The sequence below is a fragment of the Buteo buteo genome, chromosome 15, assembly GCF_964188355.1.
Source record: "Buteo buteo chromosome 15, bButBut1.hap1.1, whole genome shotgun sequence".
NCBI classification, from domain to species: domain Eukaryota; kingdom Metazoa; phylum Chordata; class Aves; order Accipitriformes; family Accipitridae; genus Buteo; species Buteo buteo.
In genome coordinates, this window is record NC_134185.1 from 6,561,256 (window position 1) to 6,575,557 (window position 14,302).

The following is a 14,302-nucleotide window of genomic DNA, read 5'->3' on the forward strand; positions in this document are numbered from 1 at the left end:
GATTCACTTCTCTTAATTTTAGCTGTCTAACCAATAGGTATGTGGGTCAGGTTTGTTATCAAGGCTGCCTCTACAGTCAACAGACTGAGGGACAGATAGCAATTCATCTCACCTATCTTAAACATCCACCTGATCTTACAATAAAAGTTGGCAATAGGTGGACTAACCACAGTCAGTCATTCTCTTTATTAATTATGGGGAAAGACTGGATGACCAGCTTAGACTAGCCCTCTCTCTTTTAAATGGCAACAAGTACGTGAGCCATATAGACCAAAAGAGAGAAATGGAAGCAGCTTCCTCTCATACCAATACTGGAAAAATCAGAATTTACTGCAGGCAAAAGTCACACCCAGCCAGTACTCAGTCACCAATATCACTTCTCAAGCTGCTTCCTCCTTAGAGCTCTGTGTCCTAGAGGTCAGAGTATGGAGACAGTGGAAGCAAGGACCCTTTCATAGAACAGGTCCTGCCAACACTCCTCTCCCTTCACAGGCTCAGGGCCTGGCAGTTCTAGCAACTTCACCAACCACAGGTATGGCAGTGTGCCAAAAAATACTTATTCAGAGGAGTGCCAGCCAAACAGCTTGAGGTTTTTAGGTCAAGAGCAAGTTCCTCTGAAGTCTAACGGCTACTCAGTGCAGGTCAGTACTCACAGACAGAGTGGTTAACAAGCCTGCTGCTAGCTTCTACATCACTTTTGCTTTTGTATGTATCTGAAGTGCAGTCGCAGAATATACTGCAGCAATGTAATCTCAAAGTTGCAAAAATGGGAATTAGGGTAAACAGAAAGTCACCATAGCTTTGGAGTGAAAAGGTGGAGAGAAAAAGTAAGAGTTTGTCTTATCCCTGTGCCTATGCAATTGTCTGACTATAGCTGAAAGATCATAAATGTCCTCAGATTGTGAATTCTGCTGAGAAACAGTAGGTACACTTCCACTCACAAGGAAAAATACAGCCTCTCTGTCTCATCTCCCGTGACACTCCTCCCTGAATTATCATGACAGCTTCAACTAACAAGATCACTTGGACTCTACTTGCTTCCAAAGAGTGATTACCACCACAACTATTTACACTGAAAGCACAGAAGCATTTCTGTATCAAGATGAACAGGTCAAAAAACAAAAGCAGCTGGATGATCTGAGATTTATCTCAGTATAGTTTTCAAGATTGAAAAACTAGGTGTTGGTCAAGAGCTGATCAAGTTTTCATGACTCCTCTACATCAACCACATTTTAATTTAAAAAGAAATCTTCTGCAGTAACTGAAGTGCTGATATCTCCATTGTTAGGAGACTTGTTTCTTACTTCCTGTCATCATTCGATATGACATATGTTCAGAGAACAGAGAATGGCATGAAGTATTTACAGTGTACCTCAGTGAATGGCACTAGTCTCACGTGGGCAGAAACATCCTCAAAAAAACTCTCTTTTGGTAATGGCTTTCTGTCTATGGAAGCAGAAAACTGACTCTAAATCTGGTTGATTTGATCAAGATATCAAAAGAACATTTCCTCACAAAATGAAAGACCAGCATCAGATACATACTAAAGGCAGAGTACAAAATCAGTTTTGCTCTTACCACAAAAATCCCCTCACCAGGACTTAATAAACATTTTAGAGTTTCAGCTTCTGAGAGAGAAGACAGCTGGTCAAAAAGACCATGGTCTCTGAGGTCAGGCTTCCCCTGATAACTCTTCAAAAGCATCTACTCGCCCTTTTTATTACCTCAGGTTTTCCACAGAAAATATGGTGACCAAAGAAGACAAATCTGAGTAACAGGATGCTGAGTAGCTATTTAATCAATACCCACAACCAAAAGGCAAATTATGAAACAACTGACAACATTTAAGCAGTCTGCTGATATACTGTCTTCCTCACAAAACACTTTGTTTTGACTTCTGATGACAGTGTTTCAAAACAAGTCCAGTATTTTCAACCAGATTTTACACCACATTTATACCCTCAATGCCAACAGCAAAAAGCTGTGCTCAGGCTATGCCATAGTGAAGTTTCCAACAAATCAAACTCTCTTCTTCACCTCTAGTATTTTCTTCAATTTGCCTGTTAATTCATGATCTTAGCAGACTCCACCATACTTTTCTACATGTCATGCTTATTAATTTTAAGCACAAAGCTTCAATTATCAAATCCTGTACAAGCTTGTCATACATACCTGTTGTTCCTTCTGCTTTTCTTGATTTTCCTTGTCCAAAATCATAAATTGGAACAACGCTGAGGTCATATGTAGTTCGCGGCTTAAGTCGCTTTAACACTATGCTTGTAGTAGGAGCATTTACTCTTCCAAACATCTGTCTTCCTCCACTGCGTGGTCGGTAGTACACACGATAAGACAAGACTTTTCCAGGTGAAGGCTGCCATGTAACTCTCATTGTATTTTCTGTCTCGTTGTCTACTGTCACAGTCCTGGCATTTGGTGACACTTTTCAGTGTAAAAATACGGATAAATGTTTACTTTGTCACATAACGATATATTCAAATGCATGCCTACAAAATTCATTCTGCTGTATTAAAAAAAAATTGCCTTCTTTAAAATTACAGTATTTGATTGTGGGGAATACACAGGGGAATCTCACAAGCCATTGTTAATTTATTTTTTAATTGTAATGGACGAAACAAACATAAGTGTGCTTTCCACTACAGAGAAGAAAAGAGAGAAGTATAAATTACATGATGACACAGCATAATTGGGAGTTCTATTTAGTCACACTTTTCACTAATCTGCTAAATAATGGATTCAGCACTCTCAAATGAAAGTGATAAATCATAAAGCCATTGCTTTTTTATGAACACAACGTCCTATAGAGTTAAGATTTTCTAAGTTTCGAGTTTACAGATTTGATAAGACATTGCTAAATACCTAAACTGCTGGGTGTTGGGCTCCATACAAACTAACCTGCAAATAGCGGTAAGTGACTTTCCAAATGCTTGGAAAATCACTCACCACTATTTGCAGGATAGTATATGTGCTGAAATAAGCACACGGACTAATAAAGCATTTTCGCTACAAATTGGAGCATTCTGCTTCTAAGAGATATTTTCCAGACTGTACAAATGTTACAAATGATCTGAAGTGAACTGAAAGGTATGCAATTCTGGCTGTCAGCCGGAATAAGCCATCTAGGTTTTGGCAAAACAGAAGCTCCTTGGCATGCCAGAATTGGTCAGTATTTCATCACACGGTAAGGTAGACTTTGCAGGCTACAGCATCCTCTCCCAGTCCTAGGAACTCACAATTTCTAATTGTGTTTGTAACAGAAAGATGCAATGTTGGTTGGTCTCAGGTCTGGGTCTCTTGATGAGCCTGACAGCAAGTTCCCTCAGGCAGAACATTGAGAAAAGCAACAAATGATACATGGCTAAGCTGCCTCCTTAGCCTGGAAGATGCAGGACAGCTAACGCTGCTGTTCTTGAAAAAAGGAAGATGTGGGACAGCGGTCTGCTTTGACTCTGGGGAGTCCGGTCTTACCAATGGCAGCAATCACTACTCTTGCGAGACCTTATGAGCAACTATACTGGGTCAAGGCCAAAGGTTAACGTAGTTCAGCAGCCTGTCTCCAACAGTAGTCAAAACAGATGCTTAGGGAAGAGTACAAGAACATGTAAACACACATGATGCTTCCCCAGAGCACTCCCTCAGGCTTCGACTTCACATGGCCCCTTTAAGCAAACAACAGAAACATCAGGGCTGATCCAGGGCATCCCTTCATTCATTCTGGCTTGTCTACTTGCCAGTTCTTGCTATAAAGCAACAAGCTATCCCTGGCCTCTCAGTGTTTTTTACTTTGCCTACACTGCAGGAGAGGCTTGAGCCTGCTTTGACTAATACTACATAATGTTTAGCAAATAAGAAAAAAAAGAGCCTTAGGAAAGGTAAATAACAAACATCAAAATCATCCAGTGAGCCTCAGTTTGAGGAATGTGAAGACTGGAAAGGGCAACAGCTTGGAAAGCAAATTCATTGATTCTCTGGGAATTTACCCCATGTTTCCTCCTTACTCTACCTGTAACATTTCTTCCACCTGATTTCTAGCAGTCACACCAAACCTATGAAAGGCCAGATTCAGGGTAATTTGCAGACAAAATACATCTTAAGTTGGAAGTAATTCTTGCTGAATCCAAACCTACATGACATAGAAGAGATTTTCCCTTTTTTTAATGGTCAAACAAAAAGCCAAAATTGACTGATCTGAGGTGGCATTTTGGTTTGGGGGGACATTTCAGGGAAAAAAAGGTGAAGAAAAATAAGGTTCATTTTCTTTAAAATATGATAATTTCACCAAGCACAGAATGTTACAAATGGTGGTAACCTTGTACTACACTCACCGTCAGTAAAAGCCTCTCCTTCTACTGGGTCTCCTTCTCCACTGCTGTAGATGGCGGATACTGAAATCCTGTATTTAGTCTCTGGCTCCAAGCCTTCTAGCACAGCATCCACTCTGTTTCCAGGGACTCTCTTCTCTCCCATCGTATCATCATAAAGTGATTTCCATACTATCCTGTAATCATTAACTGCTCCTGGAGCTGGTGTCCATGATAACCCAACTGTAGTGTCAGTTATGTCTGTGGTAATCAAATTACGTGGTGAACCACGTTCTGCAAGAAAGAAAACAGCAAATGGTCTCTAAAATACAAATAACAAAAGTTAGCAAAGTACAAATGGAAAAATGAAATTATCATAAGAGCAAAATCAAACTTTTCCTGTCAATATTAGTTTCAATAACATACATTTCTAGTTTCAAGAGAAATTTCATTGATTTTTCATCAAAATGCTTAAAGCTAACTTTAGACTATGAATGATCCTATCCCTCACCATGCAAGATACTTAGCAGTTATGCTTTAGAATATGCAAAATAAAAACGGCATTAATCAAAACTTGGAATGAAGCCAGAGTTTAAATGTGCTGTAGCTCATTTAGGTAGGTTTTAACTCTCAAGTAAATGATTTTATTTCAACCATTCATCTTCATCCTCATGTGTGTATCTTTTTTCTTGGGGGTAGATAAAGGAGACTTTTATGCAAGTCAAACAGTCCTTTCTCTAACAACATTATCTTCTTATTTAATAGTACTATTCTTATCTTCCAGACTACCACTTACCAGATTTAACAGCTATTTCTTTTTATGTTTACAATTAATTTGCAGTGTGTTTACTTTATGCCGCAGTTACAGTAGAAAACAGTCTCCACCTTTCCACTCATAAGACTTGTACCTCTTTCCTCCCTGTAGCTTGTTCCAGCCAGCTTGGAACAAAGGAAACAGCTCATTAGTCTGTGAAATCCAGTTGTCAGCTGGATGCGTGAGCCTCACCTAACACACCAGAGTAATTCCACGGCTTAAAAATGGAGCTCATTGGTCTAAAGCGGTGCAGTGAACGGAGTGCCTCTGTTTAATGTTTAACATACGTTTATAACATATGTTCAATTTTCCTATTGCAGTGGCTGCCTCTTGATGGCAGGAAAGGGGCGCTGACTGGTGGGTTTAATGCAATGGCCTCACTGTAGCAAAATCTGCAAAAGGGATCTACGAAACCAGATCCACATACACACAGAAGCGCTTGGTTCTTTGGTGTGTATTCTCTGTGGCCTTTCTCACTGTACAAGACATTCCTAAGAGATTGCTTAGCAAGAGGACTTAAACGCTTGAGGTGGCCTCATCGCATCACAGTTAAGTTTTACTTGCACTGATAAAAATATATCCCTATATTATACCACAGCAGCCACAGGACCAGACTCAAAATTCTTTGAACACAGAGAAATTCAGTACCTATCCAATTTCCACTGCTTAGGCTCACTGCAAGAACAGACCTCACTGTTTTCAGAAGCCTGAAGCAGTTTCAGTCCAAGACTGAGCAACAAGTTGCTCAAAGCCATATACTGTGTTTTCACTTTTCATATTCATTTGTCTTTCACTTCCACTGCAAATCTGCAACATTTCCAAACATAATCCCACTGGAGCAAACAGGACTACCTGCAGAAAGCTTCGTTTTGGAAATATCTCATTGCCAGAACAACTTCATTAAAACTGAGCCAATGAATCCCACTTGGCTTAATGACAAATGGAAATTAATATCAGCCTATCTGAAAACAACGCTTACAGTATAATAAAGATTCATCAGCTACACAGACTACAGAATCAGAGGGTACCACTCCAACCATGAAGCAGACTCTTAGATATAGCTAATAGATCATGTAATAGAATTCCTTTGTGTTGTGATTTTTTTCTGATTTTAATTCACAGTCTTGGGACTTCCCATAATGTTTCTGTGGAGACAATTCTTTTTCCATCCTAACTCTGCATCAGTTCTTATAATTTTACTCTTCAAACCAATTTTTAGCCTCACAATATAAATCATTACAATTGGTGGCAACTTCTCTTCAAAAAAACATTGAGATACAGAGGTTTTGGTAAAGTTCACTTGTTTATCATTTCACAACAATAGCAGTTGCATATAGTGAAAAAGTTATAGTGAAAAGCCTGATTCAGCTCGAGCTTCATGAAGTCTCACCGAATTCAGTGACTGCATTAAATGCAAGCCAGGGCAGAATCTAAACTCCAAACACCAATTTTCCTGGAAGCCTGAAAAAAAGATTTGCCTTCAAAAGTAAATTACACCAATTTTTCTGTCTGCTCTTAAGCTTCTGCTCCCAAATCTTGGCTTTTTCATACAATAAAAAAAAATATTAAAGCAATCCAAATGGAAAAAATATGGAAAACCTAACTTGATAGAATGCACAGATGTCTCACAATAAAAACCTTTCTTTCCATATTTTAATGTAATATAAATATACAAGTCACTTTATTTTGGCTACTTTAAAACATGGCTCTGCCACAACATGATTTCAGTATTAAAGTATCTGCTACCACAGCACAATTTTTTGCAAGTCTACTCTTGGACGCTACAGCTAATGATATACATTGGAAACACTGCAAAAATAACTGCATATTTAAAACCGTTATTGATTAAGTCATTACTGAGGTCATTAAATAACAGAGGAAAATACTTGTTTGGAATGGACTGTAATGAACACCAGTTACTGTAATATGTTGGTTCTGAAAGAAATATTCTTTGGAACTAAATGTCTTTTTTATAAGGCAAGGTAAGAGAGGGAAAAGTGACTGGGATTACTACCAAACCACTAGAACTAAATGGAAAATTTTTACTTCAAATAGTTGGAAACTGCTGACAAGACAACTTACCTACTAAGGGAAATTAGACTTTTTATATGTTACACTGCAACGAGAACATTTCTTTAACATAACACACTAACTTGATTTGCACCTCATGTGTAAGGTGGAAGCTCATGGACAGCTTTTCTCTGCTTCGCTGGATCTCCCACAAGTGTTTTTGTATTAGGGGACACAGCTGCAGTCCAACTGTAAGTCTTAAATTATTAGGATTCCACCCAATATTATCTAAGCTGCTACACTCAGAGTCAAGAAGCATATTTATGCTGCACGATAACACTGGTATAATGTAGTCACTAGCAAACACACAATTAGACCTATGAGATATTTTTCCCTTAGATTAAAACAAAATACCTAGTTACCTTGCTTACATTTCACAAAAAAACCAGAAAAATATCTACAACTGTAACACCTAAGCAGTCATTCTGTTCCTTGGTCCACATGTTCAGAAACATTTGTTGTACACCTGCTTCTTGCTTGCTTGTTTAAATTGGATGGATAAGGAGCAAGGAAAGACAATGTACACTGCAAGAAAGAAAAGTGCTGGCTGGCTGGTTCACAAGTGGTTGTCAAAAGACTCCTGCTTTTTCCTGACTTGAAATGGAAGCTAAAGTATGCTCATCACTTCTTACAGGCCCCAAGTCATGAGCAAGTGAGGAAGCAGTTGGTTTTTGAAAATTATCCCCTAACAGACATTGGGTCTTACGATGCTCTGGAGCACCAAACCAGCTGGTGTAAGCACAGCTGTAAGCCATGGTGAGTACGTACGCAGTAAAACAAAGTGCTTGCACGGACAGGTCAAACCTCTGGGCGAGCAAGCCAGTCACCAGTTTCAGGCTATTGGATTCTCTTCAGCAGTCTTTAGCTCAGAGCTGGTCTGCCGACAGTCCCTTGTACATCTCTACCATCACTCAGTGCAGACACACAAAAAAATTAACTTGGTAACTTTCAGTCAGGTGCTTTTACACCCCATTCTGGACTTCGGCAATGTCCAGTTTCCATATTAAGTTTTTCCACTATAGTATGCCAGAGACACAATATAATATTAAAGCAGTTTCCCTGTGTCCACTTGGCTCACTTCCCATAGCTCTCCAGCAATCACTGTTGTTATTGAACACAAGACTGTGAATCAGCTAAAATTAAAATGTTGACATTCATAAAAATCAAATGGCCTTATTCAGATGGCCTTTCCCTTCAGAAACATTTACACAACTCCAGCTGATTTCAGTGGGAGTTGTACATGCAGTTTGGGTCCAAAGTTTAAAGAATTTTCTGTATGTGCTCTTAAAACCAGCTTTCAAAATCAACCTGCAGTTGTAAATTTCACGCACAGCCATGTTGCACTTAAGTTAAACATAGGATTGATGTAAGCCAGTATCCTAAAAGGTCATAATCAACTAAATAAATTAACCTTTTCTTGCAGAGGCATATAACCAAAATTTTATGGCCTGAGTCCTGCCTTGTTTACAATGAGATACGTCAGGAGTATCCCATTAAGTCAGCAGGCTAGGTCGCTGCAGCCAAGGGTCCAAGTGCATGCATCAGGCGTGATGGTAGCAGAATCACTTTAAGGTTTTACTTTACTGGTCAAACTCTCCTCAGCATTGGAGGAGGCAGTCACTTCAGTCGGCTGATACCCTTCCCTCCGAGCCTCAAAGTAGATGGTTATTCCTGGAGTACCAGCCCTCAGGCACGTAGTGAGGGGATGTGGACATGGTGCAGAGGAGAATCAAGGACTTGCCACGCAAAGAGAATGCTCACTTGACCCTGTTAGAGCAGGTTTCTGGCTCTTCTGCTACTGGGAATGCAGAAAGTGAGAAGATGCAAACCAGGAGAGTTCTGACCCAAAACAGAGAGACTTTGGCCAGAGCACTCCTAAGTCCCTGCTCTAGGATAAAGCCAACAGGAATTCATACTCAGTGCCTTTAATATTTTGTCTGTCTTTTTCAACAGTTAATCAGTTAACACTACTCTCAACTGTCTAGAAATATCTTTTTATTATTAATTCAACCTTCCCCTGTGGTTTTTTTCTGATATATATATATATTTCATTTCCTATATAAAACTAAAATAACTTTCCACAGATTATCAGAAGTCAATTTCAAATGTCAGACTCAAAAATCTTGGAATGTATAATTTTAAAAATGCATGAAACAGCATTAAATCTCCTGAGGACACTGAGTCCTTGTTTCTCTCAGGACGGAAGCAGCACTATGCAGTCTGAACATTACGTAAAGTCCCTGTGATATGCTAAAACCCTCATTGTAAGAAAATGTCACTTGAATTTGTGCTATTCTGCCTGTAGGAGGTCATTCATTTCTAAAGCAATCTTACGTTACTATAGAAACAGCAAAAAGGAATCATTTATTTACCAAAGAACTACTATCCATTCTCTGACCAAAAAAAGACACCCCCCCAAAATCCCCAAACCTAAGCTCTAAGAAATGTATACAACAGAAAACAAAACTGAAAAGTGACTCAGTCATGACAACTTTTTTTAATATATTGCTTCAGTACAGCCCAATTCTCACAGCACAAATAGCTCCCTGTCAAACAGGATGGCAGGATTGGACCCTATATTACTGAAACATAAAGATTCTCTTTCTAAAGGGGAAGAGACTATGACATAACTCTCTCAGATTTATCTTCTGCATATAATACACTACACCTCTTGTTGTTTATTCTATAATGTACAAAGGTAATAAATAAAATGGGTTGACATCTCTGCTACTGTAGACTAGCAGTCTCATTTATTTCAAAAGAACTATGTCCATTTACACCAATAGTGTTTCTAGCCTAAGAACTTTACTGGTGAAATAGTTTGAAATGTCTCAGTGCAAGCAAGATGAGAATCTTTTTCTGAAAAAAAAAGCCTTTTTTCCTAAATTTCTGAGATCCATATTTTAAAGTGTAATGACTCCCCTGCTTGCAGTCAGTAACTGAAATATTCTTAAAGCTGTTCTGAAAAATATATAACTGCCAGCAAAAGGACACTCATAAAATAGATCTGCAGCTTTCAAACTTTTCAGACATTCATTAGGATTAAACATTTCTGTGTAGATTGCTTAATCTAGCAATGAATTTGTTTCTTTTTAAAACAACTGCAAATTATTAAAGTTAATCTATTTAGCAGCTAATGTACAGTATGTTCTTTTCATCTGACAGCATGCCTTTGGGCAGAAAACCAAATTCTTGCCAGACTTACAACCACCTCTCTTATTAAAAAACAGATTAGAAAAACAGTAGCTCTCGCAAACTGCTCACTGTCTGTTGCATTTATACTCACAGCCCTCACCATGTTTACCATTGTATTTTATTTCTGGTGTATGATGACTTGGGTAAGATCATATGATCCCCCCAAAAACTGAAAGCCAAATGGTTTGTTTGGGGTGTTCAGCGATAAGAGGGAGTCTTTTCCCTAAGGCATTCCTGTGGGTGTTTCTTGCTTGTTCTTCAATCTGTATTATATATCATCAAATACAACCATCAGTGCTAATTTGTTTAGTTCCCCCAGTTGTCACAAGCCTTGTTCCACCACACGGCAAATGGCAGCCTGCACTGATTTAATTTACCTTAGCAGTTTCAACGACTTTGTGTGAGCTGAGGGGAATCACAGCCAACAAAATATGTCTGAGGAAAATTTTTCCATGGCACCTTTTTAGAAGGGTTCCAACCAAAGCTGCCTAGTGATGGATCACCATGCACTTTTGAAAGCGAGAGGATAAAACTGGAGGGTTTTCTACAGCACATATTTTGCACGTGCAGTTATGTTTAATGCAGTATGAAATACAAAGCTCCAGAACTTTCACCTCTGGATGGTACTTCATAACAGTAGACAAAATCAGCCAGTGACTGAAAGAGGCTGTATAAAAGATCACAGCACTATAAATTTCCTAAAATCTGGATTACTGAAGAAGGAAAGCACACTCCTTCAACAAAGGGGCAAAAACATTGTTTCCCTTTTCCCACTTCACAAACACAAAAAAGAAATAAACCCATTCTTTCTGAATAACAATTACTTGGATGGTATGGAACAGCACCCTCAGAAATGAACAATCTGGTTACTCATTTGCTAAACTCTCTATACCATGTTGTCTGTGAACAGTTCATAAAATTCTGATCCTCTGGCATGTGTTTATCTTTGGACTGGACCAGATAGCTATGCAAACAGTTTATAGAAGAGATTATCTACAGTTACTTGGGGGAATATTTGCCCTCTCTGTTTTATGCGGAGAAACAATAAGGGCAAGCACATACTTAGCAAACAGAAAAGCAAAAGGAGAAGCAGAGATTACCCAGCTGGTAAATGATACCAAGTACACAGAATGATTGCTGGGTTTGTGTGGATTGATTTTCCCAAGTAACCTGAAACAAACAAATCACTTCAAAACATGGAAAAATTGCCATGTAGAGCAAAGCAGAGGGAGAGGAGAAACTTCCAAGAGCAATTTGTGACTGCTCCAAGATACGTTGCAGATAACATACATAACTGAAGGACCTTCAATGAATACCTGGGCAGACATGTACTTGCAAATCTTGTTAGAGCAGTCTAAAAAATTTTCATTTTCCTCTCTCTGCTGAAGGCTACTCTTGCAACCGAGATACAGTAACTGCCCATGTGAGTTCTACTACATGCAGAGCAAAATAAATCATTACTGAAGGCAGTAAGAATGTTTGTCTACACCCTTAGTCACAGGGGACCATTTAGTGACTCAGTAAAATTCCATAAACATCTGAGAGCTTGGATTTTTCATTTCCTGCCACTTGACTATACAATAGCTGGAGAAGCTACTGTATCCGGCTCCTCTTTTCTCACTTTCCTATTAGTGTTGAAATGTTCACCATACCCAAACTGATTTCTCTTAGACTACAGATCAATACCATAAACTAACAACTGTCCCAGTTTGAAAGGCAATCTCAAGCCTAGCTCTTGATATGATAATGAAGTGGCCAGCAACTATGGCATCACTGACTGAATAGGTTTGGTGAGAATTCATATGGTGAAGACATCAAGTAAGCCCCACTGGGATTCCTGATACAGGAAAATACTTAAGTGCTCAGTACTTCAGTGCTGTTGGCAATGAAAAACATACACCACACTATTTTGTTTCTCAGACACTATGGCTCACGGAAAAACTAACTGAAATACTAAACACTTTTTTATGCTTCCTTTCACAGCTTTTTTGTCATTACTGTTGATAAGTTTATTTCTCCAGGAATTAAGATCTGTCCCATTCCCAGCCTCAGTCAGACAGGTTATTTCAGCTAATAGTTAGTCAAGTATTCACTTCACTGACCTGTGTAACTTTTCAGCCAAGTCCAACCATATTTATTTTAGTTCATGGGCAGCATGACTTCTTTTTCAAGTAAACTTCTATACTAAGCTTTGAAGTTTGAATGTTAACTTTCAGTTCCAAAATTGCAAACTTTTTATTCTTAATTGTCTGTTTTTCCTCAAAGATTTTGTGGTTTTATGATTTAATGAGGTAAGACAACACCATAAAATGAAATATTGTCTTATATGTACTTCGACAGATATTCTGAGAACGTTTTATACCATTAGTCAGAGAGTCTTTAAAAATATCTATGAACGATGTCCAAAGAGTTTTGGCCTAATTCAAGTATTTTTATTACCCCATGAAACTGCAGATATGCTGGTTACTGAAATACACGGTGGATGTTCCATGAGGAAACATCACGATTTAGTCCTCTGCTGTCATGCAAACAGACATTTGTGTTCTATTCTTTACCTTTGATCACCCAGTAATGACTGACATCTGTATATGCTCTTACTAACATTTTACCTAACCATGAAAAATTTAATAGACAGCTTTCATATGAACAGTAATGTTTTCTGGAGTGCACTCCGATAGGGTTTTCAAATCCAGTTGAATCTTCAAAGGATATGCATTTGAGTCACAAAGCTATACCTGTCAAAATGGTAAAAGTAATTTTTAATTTGGTTTTCTCCCAGCTGAGGAACAGAATAAAAAGTAATTCAGTTAAGTGACAGGATGCTCACTTATTTGTATTTGTCCCAAGACAATATCTGTCACAATTTTTTACATAAGGTTTTAATTCAGTTGCTTAGAGTAAAACCTCTTACAGGAATGCTTCTGTGTCCTTTTAAGTGAAACATCCATTTTAAACTCCATCTGGTTGCATATAAACCCATTCCTGAGCTATAGTCAACTATCCTTTTTAAATTCTTTGACTCTTTAACTAATTTTTCAGAATGTTTTTCTTATTGACAATTTATCACTGCAGAAAGTCCAAATCAGAATCAGAGCCCTCCTGGACAGGGGGAAGCACTGAAAGGACAAGACAGTCTCTCCCTGAGACGGAATTCTGGTTTTCTGATGACTCTGTCTTTTCAATTCTGCTGTATTTCATTCACTTCTCTCTCTATTTAGAATATGTTTTAACTGAAGCTCTAGGCAATGCCTTAAAAGACTTTTCTGTTGCTCAAGTTTTATGATAGGGTAAAAAGCTAAGCTTATTTTATTCATTTGAAAGACACTTGATCTCTCCAGAGCTCCATGTTAATAAAGGGTCTCTCATGGGTTTACTACAAAGATACTCAATTAAAACCTTTCCACCAAATGTAAACAGTTAACTCAGTCAATGCTTCACTAAAATATGAGGCATCTCCCTAAGGAAGTGGACAATTCAGTCTGTTTAACAGAGAGACAGAGGCATTTCGAGATTTGCAAAGGAAGACCGAGGCATTCCTCTCTCCACTGACAGCAGGAAGAAAAAAGCACAAATGGTAGGCTCCTCTGTCCACTTGGGACCCAGCCTGCTCTTGTTCGAGAGTGAAGTTTGCATTCCTGGATGTACAATGGCTCAGGTTCAACAGAAAGAGTAAAGGAGACTCTTGCCCAGCATACACTACAGCCTTATGAATCTGCTGGGATGTGGGGATGTAAATTCAAGCTCTCCCAGACTGAGTAAGGCCTACATCTCCACGCTCCCTCTTCCCTCCAAAAAAGTGTTAGACCTAGCAGAATACCGTACAAAAGGAGGTAGCAGCACCATCACCAAGAGGGAAGTTCATTAAGTCCTGATCACCTCTGGCTTTTCTGGAGGATGTGGGCAG

At 38.7% G+C, this 14,302-nt stretch overlaps 1 protein-coding gene across 5 annotated transcripts in view; it reads right to left on the reverse strand.

Moving 5' to 3' along the window:
• COL12A1 (collagen type XII alpha 1 chain) overlaps positions 1–14,302 on the reverse strand; it is a 106,080-nt gene that overhangs the window by 67,589 nt on the left and 24,189 nt on the right. For 4 of the 5 annotated variants that reach the window (XM_075046458.1, XM_075046457.1, XM_075046460.1 and 1 more), the window contains 2 exons: positions 4,344–4,613; positions 2,173–2,439 (listed from right to left, as the gene is read on the reverse strand). The exons of the other annotated variant lie outside the window; for it this stretch is intronic. In XM_075046458.1, coding sequence (XP_074902559.1) covers positions 2,173–2,439; positions 4,344–4,613 — 537 coding nt within the window. The remainder of the gene's footprint in view (positions 1–2,172; positions 2,440–4,343; positions 4,614–14,302) is intronic. 5 annotated transcript variants of the gene reach the window in all.